Raw genomic sequence first — 27,846 nt, 5'->3', positions numbered from 1 at the left:
TGTCAGATTTCTTCTGTATTGTGTCTGGATCGCCTCTGAGACATATCATATTTTGACAGGGACTGGTGAATGACTTTCGCCAATTTACAGTGAGGCCCAGTTTGAGACAAAGTGAAACACAGGCTTTTGTTGATCTGGCAACTTGTCCTGGGGCCAGTCGTCTAGGAAAGGGAATATCTGATGACCTTGTTCCCTGAATGCCGCTGCTACAGGGGCCATACACTTGGTGAATATACGAGGGGCGGACTTGAGGCCTAAAGGGAGGACCTTGAATTGGTAATGGGTACCAGTTACCATGAATAGAAGATATTTGTGGTGTTTGGGATGGATGGAGATATGTAAGTAAGCGTCTTCCAGGTCTAGAGATGTCATGAACACGATGAAGAATATTGGAAAGAGTAATCACCCGGAAGGATTACTTGAGGAGGTATTTGTTGAGTCTCCTGAGATCTAGGATAGGTCTCCACTCTCCTGATTTCTTGAGAATAAGGAACAAAATGGGGGTAGAAACCTGTCCCTTTTTGAGCAACCGGAACTTTCTCTATTGCTCCTTTGGCAAGCATTAGGAAAGCCTCCCTTCTAAGTAAGTAAATATGAGCGGGGATGCACACCACTTGGGGGATTGGTTGGAGGTTTTTCTGTGAACTCCAGCGTATGGCAATTGGTGACAAGTTCCAATACCCATCTGCCTGAGGTGTTGGTTTGTCATTGATGGAGGTAAATGGATATCTTTGCATCTACGGGATGAAAAGGTTGAGTAGCTAGTACCTATTTGTGGCCTGTTTCGTAATTCTGAGAAGGAGGTCTCCTGTGAGACCCTTGCTTAAAGAAACTTGCTGCAGAGGATTGGCAGTATGACTGTTGTTGATATCTCTGCCTGTATTGGGGCTGGTAGGACTGATACTGCTGAAAGAGCTGGAATCCACCCATATAAGACGAGAAGCTGCGTCCCCGTGCCCCTCAAAAAGACACCTTGCAATATTGGAGGGTGTGAGGGATTTGGCGGTATCAGTTCTGTCTTACTGGCAAGTAAAGCATTGTCAATATGCTTGCCAAATAGCGTGTCCCCGTCATATGTCATGTCTAAAAGTTTAGATTGGACCTCAGGTCTAAAGGAGGTTGCTTTGAGCCACCCTTGGCGTTTTAGCACAGCTGTGCCGGTCATTTGATGGAAGCCTGTGGAAGAGGTGTCCATTGCACAATCTATTATTTCAGATGCAGTGCCCTCACCCTCCAGTATGATCTTTTTGGCTTCCGACCGTTTATCCTCCGGGATGAGGCAGATGATGGAGCTGACGTCAGACCACATTTGGCTGTCATATCGGCCTAGAATGGCCAGGGCTTTGGCTGCACGCACTGTGATTGCAGACATGGTGGAAAATCTTTTACCAATATTGTCTAAACAGCGTTACTCCTTGTCAGGTGGTACCGAAATGGGAGTAGATGGGTTCTTCGACCTACATTGTGCTGCCTAACAGATCACCGAGTCAGGCTTGGGATGTCCTGTTAAACATGAAAGGGAATCCTCAGGAGCCCTGTACGTTTTGTGAATGCGAGGTAGGACAGCCACTACTGTGGCAGGCTTCTTCGATAATCTCGGTGTCAAAGGTGAAGGCGTTGTCAAGTGGGATTTTGAAGAAGATGTACCCCTCGTTGACGGCTTAGTAGAGTAGGTATGAGGGTGATCTTGATCCTTAACACATGGCATGAATAAGTTAGGCAAGGATGTTCCTGGGGAGAAATGTTTTTGCTTCACATTTGTTTTGGAGCTGTGCAACGGAGGACTCCTCTGACGCTCCATCATGAGATCTAGTACTTTTGTGAGACCTATCAGAGGTCTATCCTCCTCAGAAGATGATGTCTAAGCTTTCATTTTTTGGCTGAAGCCACAGAAGTAGCCTCCCATCCCTGTTTTTCAGGGTTTTTGAGGAGAAAGTGCAACAAATCTTGCACTCTTTTACCTCATGCTTGGAGTGAAGGCAGCAAATGCAGTCCTTATGTGGGTACTCCAAATGCACCCTCACGTCTTACATGGTTGAAAAAGGCCTTTTCAATCAGACATAGTAAAATATTAAAGTTGAAATTTGCTTTCAGATCAGAAAAACTTGGCAGAGCTCAGGGAGACTCCCTAAACACTCGACGTGCGGTGAAAATCAGCCTCTCATGGGAGTGTTCTAGAGGGAGCTACGACCTAATTGGTCATAGTTAAAGTTTATCCCTTTTTAAAAAAAGTAAATAGATAGGCTACAAAATTTCAATGCCTAGTGCTATTTTAGCCTATGCTAAGTTAATACATACTGCTTTACTACGGTACCGTGGGACTCCCAATTCGATGACAGGGAATGATTCAAGCATGTGAATCTATGAAAGATCCAATACAGGATAACTTTTCTTTACGACTCCTAGGAAACTTTGTATATTTGTCTAACATCAATGAGGTTCATTAAAAATGACTGTTGGGTCCAACAGGAAGTGCTTGGTGACACAAGGCAGGATCAGGACATACCTGGTTACTGTAAACTTTATTTTGTCAGCCGCTGCTAATATCCGTTCAAGATTCTGTGATCCAAATGTGCACGGTTTCCTAAATGGGATTCCAGGAGGCAGTCCTTCAATTTCCACAGAGCCCGGATTGCTCTTTATGCGTTTGTATGGCACTTGCACGGGGTACTTTATGCCCAAAGCCTCACCTGCAAGACACCGGAGAGACCTTTAGGAACAACTCAATGTGATAATACAGCAACTCATTCAGGTACACACAAGAGCTGCACTGGCAAATCGTATCTTGCACATAATCAACTTTTTTTTTTTTAAAGGAACTCAAGTTGGCTTTTACTTAAGGACTTATCAAAATGTCTCCAGATACAAGGCCTGAGGATCACTGTTGGGTGAAGCAAGATAAACCATTGGCAAATAAATCTTCTGTAGGCAGCCAGTCTGAGTCATGACCCTACATGGAGATCATGACTGCATATACAGAAATAATGCACAAATATTACAAAGTCTATATGAAAACTAGGAAGACAGAGTACAAAGTGGGATTGCAATCGGTCTATGGGCGCTAGGGCCACTGCAAGATGTACAAAACAAGTAAAAAGCAAAAATGTCACCATCTGAGGTAATGACAGGATATCATCTCAGTTATAGAATGAAACAAACTTTTCTTTCTATTGCCTCTTATTAAGCAACATTCCGAGGCTGTAGTATGATGCCAATATATAACTTGGTGGACTAGATTTGACTGTTAGCGACACAATCAAAACTCAATGGAGATGCAACACTGGGTGAAGGCACAGCCTCTTTAGAAATAAAGGTATCTGAAAGTCAGAGTAAACTCTAGGGATTCTTATGTGATAAATGTCTGATCAAATCATCTGAAAGCTTTGTGAACACAAATAGAATCCACAGTACATTCATTACTGGCATCTAATCAGATTGAGAATACAATTCAGTATCATGTATACTTAAGGATGACTGAATTTTCACTAATACAATATGAATAAAGGCCAGGTCAAGTTGTCCATTTCAATTTAAATTCATCTTCTGCAAGAAGTATTGTTATTTTTAATGAAATCAGAGCCTTCAATTATCAAATTGGAGGAATGTTCTCAGTAAAGAGGTCAACATGATACTTTGAAGCATAACATGTCATTCATTTGTTCCTGGGTACAAAATAATTGTTCAGTTTTTACAAATTAATTAATCAATTAACTTATTAAGGAAACTACACAACCACTATGTTATTATGTAGCTGGCAACAGAATGCATACAAAGTGGGAATTCTCCAAGACATACATGGAAGACAAACATAGAACACAAACATGGAGGCTTGTGGAACAGATGGCCAGTCTATGAAATTCCGCCATTAGGAAGATGCTAGTTGAGAGTGGCGCAATAGTATATCATCCCTTCACCATCAAAACTATTCAATCCAGTTCCTGAGTGATCAAATCATTACAATTTTCAAATATAAAAAATTAACAGAAATCTAAAATTACTTTTTAGATATAGTATATTAAAAAGACTCAGAAAGAATAGTCATGCAATAAAGGAATTACACAGTTTTTTCAAAGAGCAGGTTTAATAGTAACAAAATCTTACCGTATTTCTTATTAAAGAGGTCCTGGACTTGTTCCCTCAGAGTGTTAGCAATATCTATTCGAGAAAGTCTGGCATCGTAACTTTCTACAACAGAAAAAAACATAAGTATGGATTTTAGTAAAATGTACAGAGCCCCACCTGCAATTTAAGCAATCTCTTATTATGGAAAAAACCTCATAGCAAAAATTTCAATTATAGCAAAAGGTTCGTGAAGCAAAACAGCAGTCTTTCTGTTTCATAGTGTCGCGATTATCGGCCCACGGCTGAAACAGAGACTACGTTACCCAGACTCCCGACGCAAGTCCCACCCGGAAGCAGTAAGATGCTCCTCGACCCCCGGAAGTACAAATACTCGCCGCTCCCGCAGAAGGGGGCTTGTCAATCCGCTGAGTATCCTGACCCGTGAGCGAGAGCCTGTCCTCCGGTGAAACTACGCCATAGCGACCTGTCCAGAGCTGCACTGCAGTCACCCGCGTATCGTATTTCCCAGAGCTCAACAGTCCATAGGATATCCGGCACCCACGAGACTCGGTCGGCGGAAGGTGTTGTCCCCGCGGGACGACCGAGTCTCACACCCCCCCCCGGTGAACCCAACTCAAGGGGAAGCGTTCGTAGACGCGTTCCTTCCTGTAGCCGCTCGTAGCGTTTCCACGGTGATGTAACCGGAGAGGAACGCACTCCAGAACTACCCCGCCGACCTCCAGCATCGTTCAGGTATTTGAGCTCATACTCGAGCTGGTGGGTCCTACTACTGCAAGGGGATCGCCGCCTGCAGTCCCGGCTTTTCCTTGATGATTTTGCGTTTTGGTGCTTGTTTGTTTGTTTTGTTTTCAGAGTAGTCACGGGCCACTGCCGTGTGTACTACTCTGGTTGGTACTATTGCCTCTTTGCTGATTTTGTGTCGAGATTCCGACAACCTACACCAGCGTCCCTTCTTGTGATCCTGATCCTCCAAAACCCCCAGAAGGCATCTGGGATAACTGCTCCACGATTCTTCGTCGCACCTATTCCATTCCACAATTCCCCGAGAGTCCGTCGCCTCTTGCAGGTACGGAAAACCCCAAAGACAACTACAGAAGCAGGGGGGGGGAATAACTGGGGTGGGTCCGCCTTCTCTAATCCTCTGTCTCTCTCCCTGTGCAGTTTCCCCGGTTGGCCTGGTCTGGACCCCTGGAAGGCAAGAGGGACGCCGTGGTGTTTATTCTTTGTCCCTTTTTCTCTTCTTCCCTAGGGGGCAGTTCCCATAGCGGTGTTTTCATTACCCTGTGCGGTGCGGCGCCCTGGGGAATTTGGGGACATACCCATCGATGCTCTCTCCTGCTGATGATCTACCGAGGTTAGTGGCTACCCTAGTAGCAAGAGCTGCGGGCATCGTGACACATAGGCAGGTCCATAAAAAATACTGAGGGGCAATCTCATCCCCACTGCCATGACCATCATTTCCAAAACTTTATTGGCTCTGTTCAGAGTCCAATCTAAATAAGTATTGGAGCACAGGGTTGGGGAGAGGGGGGGAATCCTATCAAAGTCAGAGTGTATGGGGTCGGCAGCAAAGGTACTCAGTTGGACAGTACTATGGGATCGACATCTTCCTACGTTAGTGGCATTGATGCCGCCATCTGCAGGGATAGGTGTTGATCACGGTCTCTGTCAAGAAGACAGCTCTTAAGCTGAAGGCGAAGCGGGATCGTGAGGCACAGACGGTGCTGAGGGCAGACTCGCCAGTAGTAACCCGACAGGAGGACTCCATGGATCAATAGGGCCAAGGGGGTTGGAGGATGCATAATTGTTAACCCTTTCAGAAAGGGTATTTCAAAGGAGATTTGAAAAGGTACTTTCATCTGGCAGATAGAGGAACATCGACAGTGTCGCCAAATACCTCTTGACAGCGCCAATTGCACAACCCCTTTGGGTAAGTGAAACTGCAAATTGTAGAAATTGTGACAGCCTGCAAGGGTTCTATTTTAATGTCTGAACAACAAAGTTACTACATCTGCCAGAGTAAGCAGATTTGGTGGAGGGGTGATGCATTGATGATCAAGTGACTTACCTTTGGTAATGCCTTATTTGGTAGTGACTCTATCTATCCGCAGACATTCTTAACTTAGAATTATGCCCAGGCATCAGACTGGATCCAGAGATTTTTCATGAGTGGTAACCCTGTGAGCCGGTAGGTAGTGCCGATCACCTACGTGTGGTGTTGTTGTCTGCACAAGATGTGACATACGTGGAGTCTATATAAGCACATATCCAGCGTGCGGACGTCAGTTTCTTTTCACGACTTTCCACGGCCGGAGCTCTAGAGCCATGAAGATCACTGACAACTGGTGTGGAAAACTAGGGCCTTAACTGCGAAACAGCCCTGTCCCTAAAATCCGTTCACAGAGAGGAAAGGATGGGTGGGTCAGTAAGGAATCTGCTGCTAGATAGTGTCTCTCCAAGATAAGGCGTTACCGAAGGTAAGCAACCTGTTCATCTAATAGAGACTTCTAGCAACAGATTCCTTACCTTAGAATAGATAACCAATCAATACCTTCCTGGCGGTGGGTCTGCGTAACAACTTCATACTAAAACGTCCTACAGGACCGCATGGGCGAAATGCCAATCCCTACAGATCTGACTGTCCTGGCAGTAGAGCCTTGTAAATGTTTGCAGAAATGCCCACGTTGCTGTCTGGCAAATGTCAAGGACCAGAACTATGCGTGCTAAGGCAGTGGTCGCAGCCTTGGCTCTGGTGGAATGAATCTGCAAACCTTGAGGGGGTTGTTTGTTGGCTAATGCACACCAGATCTTAATGCAGAGCAGTATCCATCAGGAGATGGTCCGCTTCAGCACAGCCTTTCCCTTTTTTGCTTTGACATACCCCAGGAAGAGTTGGTCAACCACTCAGAACTTTCTTGTAGTTTCTTGTAGTCAAGGTAGAACAACAACGCTTTTTTGGGTCCACTCAGTGAAGTTGCTTCTCTTCTTTAGAGGAATGTGGCAAGCGTAAAAATTAGGCATGGTGAGGAACTGGCCTATATGAATAAAAGTGACGACCTACAGCAGAAAGGCAGCTCTGGTGCTTAGAACCAGCTTTTATGAGTAGATGCTAAAGTATGGAGGCTTGGAAGACAAAGCCTGAAGCTCAATCATCGTTCGGGCAGATGTTATTGCCACCAGAAGCGCAGTCTTGATGATAAGGAGCTAGAGAGGACAGTTGTGCAATTGCTCAAAGGGAACACATGTCAAAAAAGTGAGGACTAGATTGAGGTCCCACTGAGGTATAAGGAAGGGAGAAGGAGGAAACATATGTTGCACACCTTTTAAGCACCTATGTAAAATAGGGGATTCGAAGAGGGATGGCTGGTCAGGCAACCGCAGAAAGGCTGATATAGCAGAAGGTAGCCATTGAAGGTAGCCATTTAAGGTACCCAGAGCAGAGCACTGTAGCGCAAGACAAGAAATAATTAGAAGAACCTGAGAAAGGGGAGCAGAAAGAGGGGCCAACTTGTTTTTTTTTGCAAACCATGCCATAAACTTGCCCTAATGGCAAGCATATACCGTTTTGGTGGAGGGATGCCTGGCTGATAGGATAACATTGCAGACTTCGGGTGGAAGTTCGAAAGCTGTCAACTGTTGCTGCTCAATCTCCACACAAGAAGGAAGAAAATTGACAGGTTTGGTTAAAGAATCCTCTGCAACAGAAGATTCTCTGGCAGGGGCAGCTTGACAGGAGGACTGATGTCCACGCTCAACAGCTCGGATACCAGTAGGAAAGTACTCCTTTTGGCATGGTTGGCCCCACTGATACATGTTTAACTGAATGTGCACTGGGTTCCTACTAACAAGGTTCCCAGTGCATGCGTTCTTTCCCAAAACTGTACCTTTGTTTCCACAATTGACACACCTCTGGCCCACATATAAGTCCCTTGTACCAATGGTATTAAGGGCTGCAGCATGTATTGTGCCACCCTAAGAGATCCCTCACCAAACATGCACACAGCCACTGCAGCCTGCTTATTTTGGGGCAGATAAAAGTGAAGAGTCGACCTGGCACACATCCCTGTGTGCCATGCCCAGAAACACTTCATGTGGCATAGGTAAGTCAGCCCTCTACAAGGTCGTACAGCCCTAAGGCAGGATGCACTATACCTATTGTGAGAGCATAACTGCATGAGCAGATATGCCTGTATAGTGTTCAAGTCTATTCTTAGACATTATAAGTACATAGTGAAGCCATACTGAGTACAAGGGCTGGGAGCTTGTCGCTACATGTTCCACAGCTCCATTATGGCTTTACCGAATTCCAAGATGTTTGGCACCAAACTCAGATTAATGAGCCCACACTGATGCCAGTGTTGGATTCATTAATAAATGCAGTCAGAGGGCACCTTAAAAGTGGCCTCTGAAAACCTAGCAACCCACTAGTGCATGCCTGAGTGTTCTGCACAAGCCTGCCACTTCTAGACAGGTTTTTGACCCCGAGGAAGGACGCCTTTTGCTCTCGTGGGTTAGAAACAAAGCCTACTCTGGGTGGAGGTGCTTCACACCTACCCCCAAGAAGGCATTGCGTGGCTGGGAGACTCAAATGCTTCCTGCCTTATGTTATGCTGTCCAGGGCCTCTCCAGCTAGTGGAGATGCCAGCCCCCTGACCATGCCCCACTTTTGGCGGCAAGGTCGGTGGGAAAATTAGTAAGCAGGAGAGGTGTGCTCCCTCTCAGCCAGGACCACCCTTAAAGTGTCCTGAGCTGAAGTGGCCCCCTCCTTTGAAAATCCTCCATATTGTTTTGGAGAATTCTAGCCAATAATGCTAGGGGTATGTCCCCTCTGCAGACGGAGTGGATATACAAAGGGTGTAGTCACCCTAAAGCTAAGTAGCCCATTGGCTACTACCTTCTAACCCCTGTAATGCACCTACATTTAGTAATTAGAGGCACCTCTGAACCTTAATCCTCAATTACCAACAACCTACAAAGAAGAGGACAATGAAGAGCCAATCCCTGCACGACAAGCCTCCAGCGACTGCCGTGGTCCCAGCCCCACCAGCCTGTATGCAAACTTTGAACTTGGCATGACTCGTCCCGCAGACCAGCGACCTCCAAAACCTTGTGAGAACTGACTGCCTTTAACGTAGACTCCTGATCTTCAGCGGACAGCGGATCTGTCTAAAAACCAAGTTTCGAAACCAAAGCTCTGCCTGGGGAACTATGAAGTCAACCTCCACCCAACGTCCACTCTTCCAGAAAAGGTTCCCCAGTGATCCTGAGCGAGAGTATGGGTAAGTTACTTACCTGTAATCCTAGTTCTCTTCCAGGGGTATCCTCATCAAAGTCATAAGCACGGAATATTCCCGCCCATGTGCGGGGACCCCGGAAATAATAAAATTATATATGTAAAAACATACATATATACAGCTCTGTATATATATAAACATATATCATTTTTTCCAAGCAAATGCAGCTCCCATAAAAGGCTAGGCAATGTAAATATACACATCCAATAACACACACATATATATATATATATATATATATATATATATATATATATATATATATATATATATATATATATATATATATATATATATATATATATATAAAGGTATAACAATACACCTAAATCTCTTTTTTTTTTTTTTTTTTTAATGAGGTAAACACTCATGAGAAAGCAAAAAATAAAGAGAACAAACTGTGGAAAAACACAGATGTACAACACATTGCCAGCCTGCAGGCTGCATTGCAATATAATACCATAGAGACTAAAAAGCCCTGTACAGGTAAAAACTGGCACCGTGCCTTTAAGGCAGCCCTGACTTCCATATCCCATCATGCCTCAGGGGTGACAGTTAGGTCAGTTGTTCTTTGCGGGACCGTAGTCCTAAACACAAAGATATATCCTTTCCATAATGAATAATACACTTCTTCTCATTTGCCTGGGGAGGTGGGTGGGTTGCTTATGACTTTGATGAGGATACCCCTGGAAGAGAACTAGGATTACAGGTAAGTAACTTACCCTTCTCTTCCAGGGGATCCTCATCAATAGTCATAAGCACTGAATAGAGTAGCAAGCTCCCCTTCCACCTGCAGGCAAATGAAACTAAGGTTGTATCACCCATGGAGAAAGAGAATCATGAAAATGATTAAGCATGGAACAGATTCCTCAAGGAGGCTTGTCCTACTTGAGTGTCTGCTCTGGTGTCCGAATCCAGACAATAATGCCTGGTAAAAGTGTGGACAGATCTCCAAGTGGCTGCCTTGCAGATCTCGGAGAGTGGGACATTATTGAGAAAAGCCGCGGTAGCCGCTTTTCCTCTTGTCGAATGCGCTTTAGGGCGCGCCCCCAATGGTTTCTGAGCCAGTTGGTAGGCCAATGTAATACTTGAAACAATCCACCTAGCAATGGAACGTTTGGATGCAGCAAAGCCCATACGGACAACCCCATAGTTCACAAACAATTGATCAGATTTCCTGACATTCTTAGTCCTATCTAGGTAGAATTTTAGGACCCTTTTGACATCTAGAGAATGCAACGCCCTCTCTGCCGGAGAGGAGGGGTTGGGAAAAAAGGTTGGTAAGGAGATGGCTTGGTTTACATGAAACTCCGATACCACCTTGGGTAGGAACGAAGGATGAGTTCTCATCACCACCCTATTTTGATGAAAAATAGTGTAGGGCTCTTTAGAACAGAGGGCCTGTATCTCACTGACCCTCCGTGCTGAAGTGATGGCTATTAAAAATGCTGTCTTCCATGTGAGGTGCTGTAAGGTAGCCTTATGAATAGGCTCAAAAGGAGAACCCCTGAGCTTCGACAGAACCAAGTTTAGCTCCCAGGAAGGAGAGGGAGGTCTAACAGGGGGATAGACTTTCTTGAGTCCTTGCAAGAAATCCTTCACTACCTGCACTTTAAAAAATGACTGCTGTGAAGGCGAACGCCTGTATGCTGTTATGGCTGCTAGGTGAACCTTTATGGATGAAAATTTCAACCCTGCCCTCGCTAAATATAGAAGATAGGGCAAAATTACATCCTCCTGGCATTTAGTGGGATCATAATGATGCTGAGCACACCATATATAAGATCTTTTCCACTTACAGAAGTAGGAGTGTCTTGTCGAAGGCCTCCTGGCTTCCTTCAGTATGGACATACACTCTTGAGGGAGGTTCAGATGGCCATACTGGAGGACTTCAGGAGCCATGCTGTTAAGCTCAGCGAGGGAAGGCTGGGATGGTAAATCTTCCCCTGCATCTTGGATAACAAGTCCGGCCTGCACGGCAGCCGCTTGTGGGGTCGGATCGACATGTGTAGGAGATCCGTGTACCACCACTGCCTCGGCCAGTCCGGTGCTATGAGGATCATCTTGGCAGATGAATTCTGCAACTTGGTCACCACCTTGGGGATTAGTGGGAGAGGCGGAAAAGCGTACACAAATGTCATTGACCAATTGATCAAAAGGGCATTCCCTAGGGATCCTGGTCGATGGTATCTTGAGGCGAAGCCTCGGCATTTTGTGTTTTGCTCGTCCGCGAAAAGGTCCACTTGCGGACGCCCCCATTCCCCGAAGATGTCTTCTAACACCTCGTCGTTGATTACCCAGTCCTCTGGCTCTTGAAAATGCCGACTGAGTAAGTCTGCTTGCACGTTGAGTTCTCCTGGTAGGTGCACCGCTTTCAATGAGATGTTCCTTGCTAGGATCCAGTGCCACAGGGACTGAGCTTCCAGCGAGAGCGTTCTGGATCGAGTACCCCCCTGCTTGTTCAGGTAGTACATTGTGGTGGTATTGTCCGTCTGCACTAGAATGGTACTCGTCGTGATCGCAGGCAGGAACGCTTTGAGGGCTAGGTGGACTGCCCTGAGCTCCAGCATGTTGATGTGGTACAACTGCTCGCTGCTGGACCACTGTCCCTGAGTTTGCAGAGTCCCAAAATGCGCACCCCATCCCTGAAGGGAAGCGTCGGTGATTAAGGTCTGAGTTGGGGGCTCTTGATGGAAGGGGATCCCCACTTGTAGATTCCTTGGCTTCAGCCACCACTTGACTGACTGTTTGGCTGCAGAGGAGAGGCAAACCTTTTCTTCCCACAGGGAGTTCCTTTGATCCCATTTGTCCTCGAGATCTTGCTGAAGAGGACGCATCCTTAGCCTGGCATTGGGCACTAGGAAGATGCAGGATGCCATGGCCCCTAGTAGAGAAGAGATTTGCCTTGCCGACGACAGATTGTTGGTTATAATCTGCCTGCCTTTTAGCATAATGGATGACTGTCTTTCCTCCGAAGGAAACACTTTTCCTACTACGGAGTCTATAGTTGCGCCCAGGTAGTGGATCCTCTGCGTTGGTGTAAAATTGGACTTTTTTTGGCATTCACTCTGAGACCCAACTTGCAACATAAGTTCAGGCATAGCGACAGCTGTGACTGCACATTCTGTGGTGATGAGCCCTTTATTAGCCAGTCGTCTAGGTAGGGATAGACGAAGACTCCTGCGCGCCTCAGAGCAGCCGCTACTACTGCCACGCATTTTGTGAATACTCGAGGAGCTGACTTCAGGCCAAATGGGAGGACTTTGAACTGATAGTGAGAGTTGCCTACCACAAACCTGAGAAATTTTCGATGATTCCTTAGGATGGGAATATGGAAATATGCATCCTGAAGGTCCAATGAACACATCCAATCGCCCATCCGGAGAAGAGGATATATTTGGTGGAGCGCCAGCATGCGAAATTTTTCCTTTCTTATGTGTTTGTTCAGTATCCGTAGGTCTAAAATGGGTCTGAACTCTACCTTCACACTCCTCTTTTGTATGAGAAAGTATCTGGAGTAAACTCCCTTTCCTCTTTGGTTTATGGGCACTTTCTCTATTGCAGATTTGAGTAGAAGCGTCGCTACCTCTTCTCTGAGCTGCTTTAGATGCTGGGATGAATTGACAGGAGGAATCGATGGGGGGTGACTTCTGAAACGAAGCGAGTACCCATGACGCAGTATATTCAGTACCCACTTGTCCTTTGTGATGGACTGCCACTCTGGAAGATGATTTGCAACACTTCCTCCCACCGGAGCGGTGGACAGCATCGGAGGAAGCGGCTTCTCATTGCTTCCCCGGAGCTTTGTTTCCAGCATTAGACTGCCTGTTGTTACCCCGTCCCCTGGATGGTTTGCGGGACTGGTATTGCTGTTTCTTTTGACCTTGCTGGTCCTGGTTCTTTTGCCAATGAGGGGTTTGAACCCTCTGTTGGTAATTGCGCCTGTCATTTCCCTTGCGGCGTCGAAACTCTTTTCTCTTTTCAAGCCCGACGGCTTTCATGGTCTCCAGCTCTGCCTTCATACGGGCCATTTCCTCATCTGCATGGGACCCAAAAAGAGAACTACCGGAGAAAGGCAGATTTAATATTCTTGCCTGCGCTTCCGGTTTCAAGGCCGTCAATCTAAGCCAAGATGATCTTCTGGCTGTGACTCCGTGTGCATATTCATGCGCTGCCAGTGTTGCCCCGTCCGCCGCTGCACTTATGATCTGGTTAGAAACCAGGCTCCCCTCATGCAAAATCTCTTCAAAGTCCCGTCTGTCCTCTGATGGAACTTTGTCAATGAACCTCTGCAGAGAGTCCCATAATGACCTATCATAGCGCCCCAGAAGCGCCGAGGCACTCGCCACCTTTAAGCTTGAGGATGCTGAGCCGCAAACTTTCCTCCCCCAGGAGTCTTGTGTCTTACTGTCCTTATCTGGTGGTACCGTTGAAGACCCAGCTACTGCATGTGTCTTCCTGGCAGCGGCGGTGATGACAGAGTCCGGTGGAGGATCTGATTTAAGGAATAGAGGGTCCTCCGGAGCTGGACGGTACTTTTTTAGAATTCTCGCCGGCGCCGTTTTGGTGGTTGCTGGTGTGAGAAAGATATCCATTACCGGTTGTAACAAACCGGGGACTAATGGCAATAACGGGCGTGACACTGTGCGTTCATGAAGAGTTTCAAAGATTATGGATGAAGTGGTCTCCTGAACCGGCATAGGGATATTTAATTTTGTAGCTCCTCTACACAACACTTCCTGAAACGTAGAAATATCATCTACCGGAGATACCCGAGAGGGTGGCGTCTCCGAGAGTGTCGGTGAATAATCCCTTTTGGATGATCTGGAAGAAGGGGAGGTAGAAGGAGTTCTACGGCGCCTTTTCTCTGATCTGGTCGACCCTCTTCTGCGGGAGGGAGACCTGGATCGCCTTCTTGGTGCTCGAGAGTGACTTCGGGATTCTCTTTCTCGAGATCTTGGTCTGATCGGTGTCGCTGGGAATACCACGCCCCTTATTCTTGTTAGTGATGCCTTTATTGCGTCTGGCATAGCAGGGTCCTGAGGCATCTCCCTTACGGGACTTTGAGGTACCGCATTGTCCTCCTCCTGCGAACTTTCTCTTGCAGGTACTGGAGATTGATGCACAAGCTCTGGTGATTCGGATCTTGAACCTGAGCCCTCTGATCCTGAAGGCGAGATAGATATGAGACGCGGTGACTCAGGAGTTGTATATATCAGTCTATGAGGAGATTTTCGCCTTGAGACTGGTCGAATCGTGAGGCGAACATGTGACACCTCCTGCGTACCCTCAACAGAGGGCTGCCTCGACGGTGATAGGCCTATCACCGGAGATCTTTGACTCGAATCTTCGAGGCTCCGAGCTTCTTGTCTCGACGTCGAGATTATCTTCGACGGAGGCTTCATGTACCTCACCAAAGCTTTGGAGACCTGTGAGGACGGAGGCATCTGCCTCGACGTCGACTCCGACGGAGGCACCTGCCTCGACGTCGACTCCGACGGAGGCCTCTGCCTCGACGTCGACTCCGACGGAGGCCTCTGCCTCGACGTCGACTCCGACGGAGGCTCCTGCCTCGAAGTCGGCCCTGACGGAGGCGTCTGCCTCGACGTCACTCCTGACGGAGACTTCTGTCTCGACGTCGAATGCTCCGACGACGTCGAAAGCCTCTTCGCCGTCGAACGATGTTTCCTCGACGGCGATCTTGATCTTGACGGCGATCTTGGTCTCGACGTCGACTGTACTTCTTGCGACGTCGACTGATGTCTCGCCGACCTCGACGTCGAACGATGTCTTTCCTTCGACGACGAACGATATCTTAGTGCAGACGTCGATCGATCTTCTCTTGACGTCGACAGATGCTTTTTCGACGTTGAACTGTGGCGCCGAGTCCTCGACGCCGAGCCTTTAGACGCCGTCGACGTCGAACGCATCCGCTTCAACGCTGAATCTAAAGTCGACGATGATTTTCTCTTTGCAGCATGACTTCCCCTTGACTCCTCACCTCTCAGCGACGATCCCGCCGCTGGAGTCTTCGACGCCGAGCCCGACGTCGATGGGGAGCAAACAGGGACCAACTGCTTCGACGTCGACCGTTCTGCTAGGCCGTACAGCCTAATCCTCTCTCTCTCCTTTAAAGTCCTTTTGGAAAGGTCTTCACAATGATGGCATGTTGCTGGAGAGTGAGAGTCCGGCAGACAGATAATACACACCTCATGTGTGTCTGAAGCAGCCTTCTTTTTTCCACAAGATGGACATGGAACAAATAAAGAAGGCATTTTTCTGACAAAATAGCAAAAAAAAATCAGTCAGAAAAACACAGGATACTAACTTCCTCTCAGATGTTATAAGAAGAAGTCCAAAAAATCTTAAAGTTGTAATAATTCTTGACTAAAGAGTCAAAAATGAAGAGAGCTGAATTCCAGGGTCCTGACTGAAGGAGCCGGAAAGAACAACTGACCTAACTGTCACCCCTGAGGCATGATGGGATATGGAAGTCAGGGCTGCCTTAAAGGCACGGTGCCAGTTTTTACCTGTACAGGGCTTTTTAGTCTCTATGGTATTATATTGCAATGCAGCCTGCAGGCTGGCAATATGTTGTACATCTGTGTTTTTCCACAGTTTGTTCTCTTTATTTTTTGCTTTCTCATGAGTGTTTACCTCATTAAAAAAAAAAAAAAAAAAAGAGATTTAGGTGTATTGTTATACCTTTATATATATATATATATATATATATATATATATATATATATATATATATATATATATATATATATATATATATATATATATATATATATATATATATATATATATATATATATATATATATATGTGTGTTATTGGATGTGTATATTTACATTGCCTAGCCTTTTATGGGAGCTGCATTTGCTTGGAAAAAATGATATATGTTTATATATATACAGAGCTGTATATATGTATGTTTTTACATATATAATTTTATTATTTCCGGGGTCCCCGCACATGGGCGGGAATATTCCGTGCTTATGACTATTGATGAGGATCCCCTGGAAGAGAATTGTGGGTTGACCCCTGCCAGTTCCACGTCGAAGCCTGCAGCCTCTGCACGATGACACCCCCAAACCGCGACCACACTGGTAAGGTGACTTTAGACGCCAAAGGACACCACTGCACTCGGAGCTCCTTGGCATTTGGAAGATCTAACGACGGTGTCCCAATGCTCAAGAACATCCCAACTTACCTGTGCAGCTGTGGGTTTCTTTCATCCAACCTCCAGGCCTAAGCCTGCAGCCTTTTTCCAAGTGTGAGATTCCCCATTAGTTTGCATTGGGTGACTGACGCTGTGTTGGCACTCTGCATCCGGCCTGTCCTGCTGAAGGTGTAAGTTTGGAGCTCCCTTGTGGCCCATCATGTGCTTACTTTAACCTCTAGAGACTGGATTCCAAAACCGTGCTACTCATCTGCAAGTAGTACCACTACGATTGCCCCTTTCTCCATTGGATAACATTGGCACCAGACACAGGGTCTGACCTCGCACCCAGCCGTCCCTGTGCTGCTGGAGGTACACTAAGGTCCCTTTCCTGAACCTTGCCTGGTACCGATTCTTCATTCGAAAGATACATTTCGTAAAAAGTGTACTTACCTGCAAATTGCTGATTCTGTTTCCTCCCATAAGAATATTGTATTGATTGAAAAATGCAGTGTCCGCTTTTGATATTGAAAAATAGTGATAGTGCAAAACGTATTTCACTGCAACAAAGTATTTTTGGTTCTATAAAATAAATATACTAAAAGTAATATTTTTACAAACCACTGATCTTGGATTTAGTTATTGAGTGTGTGTAACAATTTCTTGCCTGAATAAGATGCTTAGTGCAGGAGGCTGGCTTAGTACATCGTGCACACTTATTTAAGTGAAGCACCTTGCACTAATCCAGACAGCCCTTATGGTGATTTTAGTGGTCTTAGACAACCACGGAAAGCTCTGTAAGTGGTAACTGTGGAGAGCAGCCTTCAGGTTTAGTCTAGAATACGTGTTAAGTAGCTTGTTTTACCAGATCTAATGATGTAGTGTAGGTTACACAAAAAAGAACCACAGAATGTAGTTATAAAAATATGTCTATTTATTACATACACTCACTAACTGATAGGTATCCCTCCTATCCCGAGATATCAACATAGATAAACAATAATACTTCAATTTCAAGAGGTAAGTAAGCACAATACACGGTGGTTTTCAGGGGGAGACGAAACCATATACTAAGAAAGTGGAATGTGAACTGCAATTGACGTTGGGACTTGGACCAGGAGACTCAGAAGAGCTGGGGACACAAGAAACCACCCAAGGTAAGTACTACAGAACCCCACGGAGGCTGTGTGCAGATTGGAAACACAGCCATGTACTCAATACAAGTCAGCGGGAAAGTCGCGGTTGTAGTTTTGAAGAAGAAGGACCCTTCCCAGTGGACCTTGAAGAAACCACGGGGAAGCCAGAAGGTTGGAGAGTCACCCCACCCATGGATCCCCCAGGAACCACGATACCCACACCAGCGAAGCCGGGTGTATAGGTGCAAATTGACGTCAGAAACTGCCGTGGACCACAATGGAGGACTTTGGAAAAGATGCCTCTGGCAAAGACTGTGCAAGAGTCCGGTGGAATCCAAAGGTGGATTCTTGAAGAGAAGAACCTGCAAGCAGGAGACAGAGTCTATGCCACTCGGAGGTGACCAGGAGGCACGGCAGAGCAATGCCCATCGATGACGGAAGATGCAGGAGTGATGACGGTGACCTTGTTGCTGCGGCAGTGAGGAGCAGGCAACGCTGAGGAAGACCAGGAGCCGTGCACGAGCTGTCCCACGTGGATAGGTAAAAACCAGGGGTTGGTGTCCGGCAGAAGCATCAACAAGCCTTGGAAACAGAAACAGACATGGTAAACGATGAAGGAGCAACGTTGGGACCAGAAAGGTCCAAGATACTCACCAAGCGCAGGAGAGTCAGAGCAGGCACAAGCAAGCAGGGGGGCCCATTGAAGCAAGAGAATGAAGAGTGATGTGGTGTCAGGCTTGAGTCTTGTCCCACGATGAATAGAGGACCCACTCACAGGTAAGCCCTTTGTTAGCCTAAGAAAGGGGTTAGCACGACTGGGGGGTCCCTCTCAGAAGAGGGACTGGACAGAGGGGAGATTACTCCCATGTTCTTTGTCCAGTTTCATGCCAAAGCGGGAGCTGGCTCAACCCAGAGTATGCAAGGAGGGCACCAAATGTGCCCTTCAAAGCATTCTGGTGGCGCTAGCAAGCGCCTTCACCCCAGCCCAATACACTAAGTCCTGTCTGGGAGGTGGACACACTTCCATGTGACAGGAAACCTATTGTTCTACCATACCCTGCTCGAGCTCAGCTAAGGAGCAGGAGGGCAGAATCGTGTCTGTGGTCGTCAGCAGCACTAGCTTGCTGGCAGACCCAGGAAGGCTGTTAACAGGAGTACTCCCAGAGGAGCCCCACCCAGTGCATGGAATCATATCTCCAACACTGCTAACGGTGTTGGAAGTATGATTCCAGCATGTTTGATACCAAACATGCCCAGGTTTGGCACAGCCATTACATAGTTAGCCATTGCGTAATGACGCATGGCACTATATGTATCGAAATGGCTGACCACACTTACAATACCTGGAGAATCTACTCCGGCGTTGGTAGGGGTGTCCTGCTCATGCTGGGGCACCCTCACATTTATAACCCAGAACCTGCCTTCAGGTTTGTAAGGCCTGCCTTATGGGTGACTTATAGGTTTTAAGTGTAATGACCTTGGATATAAGGAAAATATACCTGTCGTAAGTAGTGCTAGTACCAGCTTACATAGTGTTAGAACGCACCAGCGCTGACCGCTGCATGCGCCAAGAACACTGACAGGTAACTGTGGTGTGCGCGAGGGGAAACATGGAGAAGAATACAAGTTACTTACCTGAAACTACAGTTATCCAGTATTGGTATCTTACATAGATTCACATGCCTGACTCATTCCCCGTCGCTGAGGCGGGAGTCCATTGGTAAAATACAAAAGCAATGCCTAAGTAATAGTAGTAGGCTAAAAGAAAGCCAAAGGCCTAAAACTTAGTAGCCTATCTACATCATTTTACGAAAAGAACTAAAAAATAGTTCTAGCCAATCAGCTACTAGCACCCTCTAGAACCCTAGAGGCAGTTCTCCTCAGATTTTCTTAGCACAAGTGGGAAATAGGGAGCCCAATAACTGTAGTTACAGGTAAGTAACTTGTCTTCTTATCCAGTATCGGGGTATCTTTCATAGATTCACATGCCTGAATCAGAATAGCAAGCAGTAAGCTAAAACAGTGTCGTTTGCGGATGGTGGGAGACAGGATTCATAAACTCCCAAAACGCATCCAGAAAGGCTTGAACATTAATACGCTAGTTATGCTGTCAAACAAACAGAATGCACTTTAAGAAACCGTATCTATGAAAAGCAAATTTAAAATATATATAAGGAAATGCATAAAGTCGAAACCATAAACATAATACATACATATATATACATATATATATATATAACACATGAAACAGTGCAGTATACATAAAAACGTAAATCTAACCTTAGTGAAAAACATGTTGAAGAACGGCTTGTCTTACAGCTGCATCATCCTGCAGAGCAGATTGCAGACAGTAGTGTTTCGTGAACGTGTGGAATTCTTCCATGACGCAGCACGACGATTGTTTTCCAAAGTTATTCCGGCAAATAGTGCAGTAGAAGCTGCCATAGTTCAGGTAGAATGCGTTTTGACCTTTCTTTGTAAAGGTTTGTTGGCTTTGTTATGACAGAAATTAATTGTAGAAGCCAGCCAGCCATGTAGCTTGACCATAGGCTACGAACAATTGATTTGATCGCCTGATGTCCTTAGTCTTCTGTAAATAGAACTTTAAACAACGTTTAACATTGAGTGAGTGTAATGCTCCCTCCGCTGAAGTGGCTGGATCCAGAAAGAAAACTTTAAGCTTTACGGGCTCATTTAAGTGAAATTGAGACTGTACTTTAGGGATGAATTTGGGATTCGTCCGGAGAGTTACATAATCCTTAGAGAAATGCAGAAAGGGTTCTGAGATATTGAAAGCTTGGATTTCGCTAACGCTTCGAGCCGATGTAAGAGCTAGTAAAATAACAACCTTCCATGTGAGAAACTTAAGATCAGCTTTGTGGATAGGTTCAAATGGTCTTCTCATTAATTGAGCTAACACTGTGTTTAACTCCCACTCTGGAGGTGCACATATCGGAGGGAAAACTCAAAAGAGTCCTTTCATAAATTGTTTGACTAGCGAAGAGGAACAGAGCGAAGGTTTATTAGAACTCTTCCTGAATCTGGAAAGAGCAGCAAGATGAACCTTAATTGATGAAAACACAAGCCCAGGTTTGGCCAAGGATAATAAATAAGGAAGAATTTGTTCCACAGGAGCTTGTATAGGGTGGACATCATTCACCTCACACCAATGACAAAATTGCTTCCACTTTAAGCGATAAGTTTTTAATGTACTCTGGGCACGAGATTTGGCTAGAATTTCACGACAGTCCTGAGAGATGTTTAGATCTTTGAATTCTAAGAAATCAGGAGCAAGCGCAGCGACTGTGGATCTGGATGAAGTATTGACCCCTCTCCCTTGTCAACATCGTGAGTGTTGGTACTAGACGGATAGGATTGTCTTGAGATGGAAGAAGCAGTTCCTGGAACCAATATTGACTTGGCCAACGGGGTGCAATCAGAATGAGACGGCAACCCTCCATCTTCATTTTGCGGAGCACTTTCGGAATCTAAGGTATTGGGAGAAAAGCGTACGCATAAAGCCCTGACCATCTCATGGACAGGGCATTCCCTCTTGATCCCGGTTGAGGGAACCTGCTGGCGTAATATTGGCATTTCCTGTTCTCTCTTGCCGCAAACAAATCCAGTGCTGGTTTGCCCCAAACTTGGAAGATCCTGTTCACCTGCTTCTGCTCTAATTCCCATTCGTGACAGCCCGAGAGAGACCTGCTCAGGGTATCGGCCAAAGTGTTGTGAAGCCCCTTGACGTGCTCTGCTCTTAGGGTTATCGTGTGGGCTGTAACCCACTCCCACAGCTCCTCAGCCGCCTGCCAAAGAGACAGCGACCTCGTTCCCCCATGTTTGTTGATGTAATACATGCTGGTCGTATTGTCGGTACGGACCAGCACTGAAGAGCCCGCAATACTCGGGAGAAATGCTTGCAGAGAGAGAAAGATGGTGCGAAGCTCCAATCTGTTGATATGCTGTTGACGGTATTCTTGGGATCATCTTCCTTTAATCTGCAAGTCTTGGAGATGGCCTCCCCCATCCCTCCATGGAAGCGTCTGTTGTTAGAACGAATTCTGGAGGAGTTGGTAGAAAAGAAAGACCCGGAGCCAAGTTTGCCGTCCGACACCACCAATGCAGAGAGTCTATCATGCGCGGTGTTACCATGATGGAGTCGTCGTACGACCCTACGGCTTGCTGCCATTGCAGATGCAATTCCTCCTGAGGTCTCATTCTGAGTCGCGCCAACGTTACAAGGTTTATTGCAGATGAGCACATCCCCAGAAGAGAAGCGAATATCCGGACAGAAACTGACTTTCTTTTTGTGATTGATATTGCCAATCTTTGCAGATGGAGCTGACGGTCTTTTGACAAGAATGCTTTGCACTGTATGGTGTCTAGCATTGCTCCCAGAAAAGGAATCAGTTGAAGAGGACGCAGTTGAGACTTGCTTTTGTTGAGAGTGAGGCCTAGCGCTGAAAAGAGACGCAGGCATGCTGAGATAGCCTCTTCGGTTGCCTGCTTCGACGGACCCTTGAACAACCAATCGTCTAGATAAGGAAACACTTGTATTCCCTGAGATCTTAGAGTCGCTGCCACTGGTGCAAGACATTTCGTGAAGATCCTTGGTGCTGATTTCAGCCGTAGTGGAGACTGTAGCCGTCGACAGAGGGGCAGCAGAAAGCACAGAAACCGTATGAGAGGAAACCAGAGTTAGAGTCATAACCTGGGTTTTACTCACGGTTTTAGAGGCTGAAGGTCTTTTAGATACCTCAGAGGGCGAAGACAGCGATGACCCAGAGGATAATTTTTGTGACCTCTGTGAATGGTCAGAAACTTCATGAGAAGCCTTGTGATGCTTTCTTCCCTCACTGGAAGACCTGTCATGCGATCTAGCCCTTTTGCTAGACGTCGAGGCCCTGTCATCCTCCTCAGCCGAGGAAGATTTTAACCATAAAAGCAGCCTTGCCTCCCTGTCCCTTAAATTCTTAGCAGGGAAGGTCCGGCAAATTCTACAATCCTTAACAACATGTTTAGGATGTAGGCAGTAGATACAATCTTCATGTTGGTCGTCCACATGGACCCTTTTCTTTTCACAGGTCTTGCAGGGTCTAAAAAGAGCTTTCTGATCAGACATTCTGAAGAAAAGGTGAAGAAACTGAGTAGGCACTCAGAGAGACTCCCTTCCATACGACGTGCGGTGAAAATCTGAGGAGAACTGCCTCTGCTATGAGGGTTCTAGAGGGTGCTAGTAGCTGATTGGCTAGAACTATTTTTTAGTTCTTTTCGTATAATGATGTAGATAGGCTACTAAGTTTTAGGCCTCTGGCTTTCTTTTAGCCTACTACTATTACTTACTTAGGCACTGCTTTTGTATTTTACTGTGGGACTCCCGCCTCAGCGACGGGGAATGATTCAGGCATGTGAATCTATGAAAGATTTCCCAATATTGGATAAAATACGATTTCCGGCAGCCTTAGCGGTGACGTAGCGACGCGGGCGTCAGTGACGTCACCGCTTATTCAGGGATCGGCAGAATGGAGCCGGTGCCGCTAATCCTGGTTGTCCTCGGAGGGTCATGATTGCCGACGGGTCGGTAAGGGTGCTTTGTACCAAGCTTTGTTCGTGTTTCTGTACTTGAGAGATAGCAAGATCATTTCCCGCATTTGTGGTGAGCAGGCAGCGCACATTCACTGCATTAACCACTCGTTGTGAGTGTGGATCACGGAGTGCTGCTGTAAGCATTTCAAGATAGCAACTCTCTTTTCCCCAGATACACTGTTGTTGTCGAGCTACACTTACGGTAGGCTCATGCAGAGTGTAGGGTGAGGAGGCTTGTTTGTGGAATCCTTTGTGAATCTCATTGTTACCGGATGGTGGGAGATTCTACTGACCACGGTTTTTGATGCCTCATTTATTTGTTGTTACATTACTGCATTGCTGAAAGTCAGCATATGACATTTGGGAGGATTATGGATTGCAATCCTCAAAACATGAGTGGCATGAAGTAATACTATAGTGCTATCCAACTGCTGCCATATTGACATTATATTCTGGATTACCCTCCTTCTGGTTGCTTTCACTATTCTACATTTATTTTCTTCACAGCAGAGAGAGCTACGTGGCCTATTCTCTCGGCCCCAGTTAAACCATCCACCTGCATAGCAGGGTATGTGTAATTCCTGTAGGCAGACTTGTCTCATTACCTGGAAGGTCTTTTATTATCTTTATGTATTTTCTTGTTTTCTATATCCAAGTAGAGGTATATCTATATGCAGTGGATGATCTTCTACTACAGACAGCTCTTGGAGCATAAGGCAGAACAACGTTTATTTCTTTACAGGTATAAAAGGGGTAGAAATGAAATGATGATATGAAACAGTATGTCAGTATAAGTGTTTTCCTAAGACAAGGGTTGATTGGTTTGTTTTTTTCTTGTGTTTTAGGTCTCCCTCCCCGTTGTTCCCTTCCTTTCCTTCCCCGCTTGATCACCTTTTATGTCTGTTAATTTTCTATCAGACATAGGGGATATCAGGAGGTGGACCACAATATCTTCAACACGATCCAGAGGATTCAGTTCTGACACAGCTGCAATGGCAGGCCTGTAGTCACTGCTTGAGTGGTCTCTCATGGGTAGCACAAAACATGCTGCAACCCAGGGAAGACCCCTGGTGTACCTTTGCCCTGAGTACCTCAGTACCATATACTAGGGACCTATAGAGGTACACCGGTAGCCAATTGTGGTGGTACAAATGTATTGACCATAGTCAAATTTAGGGAGGAAGCACCGTGACTGGAGTCCTGGTTAGCAGGATCCCAGTCAGGCTAGTCAGAAACCACAGACACCAGGCAAAAAGTGGGGGTAACCATGCTAGAAAGATCCTAACTTCCTAAACTTAGCAATGCCCTCTGATAAGCCTAACTGCTCGCCCACACTACCACAAAACAGAGCATTAGTATTATCTACTTAAGCCTTTGTAAAGCCTCTGGGGATCCACTAGACTCTGCGCACAGTGACCCTTATTTTGGTATAGCATATACAGAGCCAGATTCCTACAATACCAAACTTTCTGATCCCAGTCCGCAGCCACAAGGATGACTTGGGATCGGTTGTTCCTGGTCTTTTTGGGAACTCTGGGCAGGAGTCATATGGGCGGAAAGGTGTACAGGAGGCCTGAGCTCCACTCAAGACAAATAGTATCTCTGAAAGAGAACTGGTTTGGAAACTCCAGCGTGCAAAACTGCTGACATTGCACCCTCTCAGCGGTGGCAAACAGATCTAACCAAGGCTTTCACCATTGCTGAATGAGACCTTGCACCACCTCCAGATGGAGGCACCATTCCTGATCTGCTAGGCATCAGCGGATGCATTCATCCACCCTGGCATTTTGAGAGCCTGCCAGGTGTTGAACCACCGGGGATATGCCTTGATGTTCCAGCCATGTCCAGAGATCTAGGGCCTCTTGACAGGGGGTCCACAACCCCACTGCATCCTGTTTGTTGCAGTACCACATGGCAGTGGAGTAGTCCGTGAACACCTACACTAGCCTCCACTTGGGTAGAAAGCCATTTAATGTCAGCCGGATCGCCCAGAGCTCCAGAAGGTTAATGCAGAATCCGGATTCTACCCGAGAACAGAGGCCTCTGATCTCCACCACTCCCAGACGGCCGCCCCATCCCAGGCGTGACACATCTGTCACCACTGTCAGATCTAGAGTGGGAAGAAAGAAGGGTCTGCCACTGACCCAATTGCTGTTTGTTAACCATCACTGCAGATCTTTTGCAGTTCCCTCCAAGATCTGCACCATGTCGGAGACATTTCCCTGATGCTGCACCCACTGGTACTCCAGGTCCACCTGCAGAGCCCGGATATGCCATCGGGCATGTGTCGAAAGCAGGATGCAGGAATCCACGAGGCCCAGCATCCTCAGAGTCAGTCTCACCGAAATCAGGATAGAGGCTGTAACATCTGTTTCATAGCCTGAATATCCCAGACTTGCCATTCGGGAGTATAGGTGAAACTGCACCTTGTCCAGAACAGCTTCCATGAAAGGAAGCATCTGAGAGAGAGAGTCAGGTGTGACTTCTGCACATTGATAGTGAACCCCAGCGAATGCAGGAGGTCTGCCATAGTCTGCTGGTGGGTTGACAGCCTGGGGCATGCCCGCCTTCAACAGCCAGTCATCGAGGTAGAGGATGACTGGCACTCAAGATCTCCACAGATGAGTTGCAAACACCGCCATCACCTAGGTGAACACCAGAGGGGCGCTGGTAAGGTCAAAAGGAAGCACAGTGAACTGAATATGCTCGTGGCCCACCGTGAACCACAGGTAATGCATGTGCGCAGGCAGGACGAGAATGTGCAAATATGTGTCCTGTAAGTCCAACACTACCATCCAGTCTTAAGGGTCCAGGACAGACCAGACTAGACATTTCAAACTTCTCCTTCTTAAGGAAGAAATTGAAAGGGCGCAGGTCTATGATAGGACGAAGGCCTCAGTCCTTCTTGAGTACCAGAAAGTAATGGGATTAGCAACAACGCCCTCCTTCTAGAGTCTGCACCCGCTATATAGCTCGCATGGCCAACAGAGCTGTAAACTCATTGGTTTGATGTTATAGACCTACGGTGGGGCAGGTGATGGCGTAACCTGCCTCCCACTGGGTGCCCATAATAATAAGATGGCAAACTGTAAGGGTTTGAAAGCTGCGGATACCGGGTGGGCAGGAGGACTAATCCAAACTTCGACTGCCGGCCTCACATGGTCTGTGGATGCCACAACCTTCACGAAGGTTTTGTACACGGAGCAAGCCCGTTTGAACGCACACACAGGGAGAACCCCTGAAGAAGGGCTGGACACGAAATGCATCGTGGAACTTTAATCTCAACTGTGTGAGCCAAACATTAATGGATTGTTAAACATTGTGATTTCGTTACAATGATCTAAAGAAAACTATATACCAAGGAATAAGCATTTCACTTTTGGAATATGCAGTTAAATAAACCAAAGTGAATCAAGGAGAATGGTATAGTAATTATTGAATGCGATTTGATTTTGCATCAAGGAGTGCTCATACGAGTTTGTCCTTCCAGACAGTAAGGACCACATCTCACATTCTACAACACCCCATGATCAGGGGGTGATACTCAACAGCACCCACAAAGTACTCACAATTTTGATTACCGTTGGATTACGCAATTACCATTGAGGAGTGCGACCGTTCACTTTCATAATTCGATGCCACAACCTCGCCACGCACAGGCTATGAAGCTTGCACGCTACAGTGGCGGGAAGGGTATAGACACAGCTGGAAGCCCCTTCCAAGCCACGAAAAGAGCTAAAAGTGGATTGGGGTGGTGAGGGGCCATGGAACGGCCCAAAGGCCTAGCTGTTGCCCTGCTGTCTTTAAAGCACACCATTGCTGAATTCGGCTTGTCTCCCATGAGACGGGAGCCATCAAAAGTCATGTCTATAAGCGACGTTTCTTCATCACCTCAAAAGCCTGTTGTACTCAGCTAGTCGTGATGCTGTAAGGCCACTGTTGAGGAAACCGCTCTGCCCAGCGAGTCAGTGGTATCCAGTCCAAATCTGACTGTGAACTTAGCTGCTTATTCACATCAGCAACAGCCAGGGAAAGTATGGCCCAGGCCTCCCCTGGAACCATGGGCAACACCTGCACAACTGAATCCCATTGAGCATGGAAATAACGGCCCAAAAGACCCGCAGTGTTCACCGACTTGCATGGAAGGCTGGTGGAAGAAAACATCTTCTTCCCTTCGGTGTCCAGCCTCTTGGATTTCCAATCTAGTGGGGCGGTAGTGAATGCACCAGGCTTTACATTGGAGGTAGAGGCTTGGACCACCAAGTCTCCAGGGTAGGGTGTTGCATAAGAAATTGAGGATTGAGGTCCACTGAGATGAGGTAGTGGTGGGGGGAATCGTCCAATTCACAGGAGCCCCTGTGCTGGGCTTGGACAGGTCCCAAGCAAGAAATCAGTAAGGACTTCATTAAAAGGGAGAATCGGTTGTAAGAGGGTCACTCCCGGATGAAGCAACTCTGTCAAGACATTCGTCTTGACTGCCAGAAATGGCAGGCTAAGGTCCAGGACCTTGGCCACCCTTCTCACCACCAATGCAAAGGATGCTCCCTCCTCCATAACCACACTAGGAGGAGAAACCATG

At 46.6% G+C, this 27,846-nt stretch overlaps 1 protein-coding gene across 4 annotated transcripts in view; it reads right to left on the bottom strand.

Moving 5' to 3' along the window:
* GTF2IRD1 (GTF2I repeat domain containing 1) overlaps nucleotides 1–27,846 on the bottom strand; it is a 1,036,986-nt gene that overhangs the window by 248,440 nt on the left and 760,700 nt on the right. For all 4 annotated transcript variants that reach the window (XM_085649787.1, XM_085649789.1, XM_085649788.1 and 1 more), the window contains 2 exons: nucleotides 4,102–4,185; nucleotides 2,507–2,690 (listed from right to left, as the gene is read on the bottom strand). In XM_085649787.1, coding sequence (XP_085505913.1) covers nucleotides 2,507–2,690; nucleotides 4,102–4,185 — 268 coding nt within the window. The remainder of the gene's footprint in view (nucleotides 1–2,506; nucleotides 2,691–4,101; nucleotides 4,186–27,846) is intronic.

Source organism: Triturus cristatus, chromosome 3_2 (assembly GCF_964204655.1).
Source record: "Triturus cristatus chromosome 3_2, aTriCri1.1, whole genome shotgun sequence".
In the NCBI taxonomy this organism is placed as follows: Eukaryota; Metazoa; Chordata; class Amphibia; order Caudata; family Salamandridae; genus Triturus; species Triturus cristatus.
The sequence above is the reverse complement of the archived record's forward strand: the minus strand, read 5'-3'. Positions and strand labels throughout refer to the sequence as shown.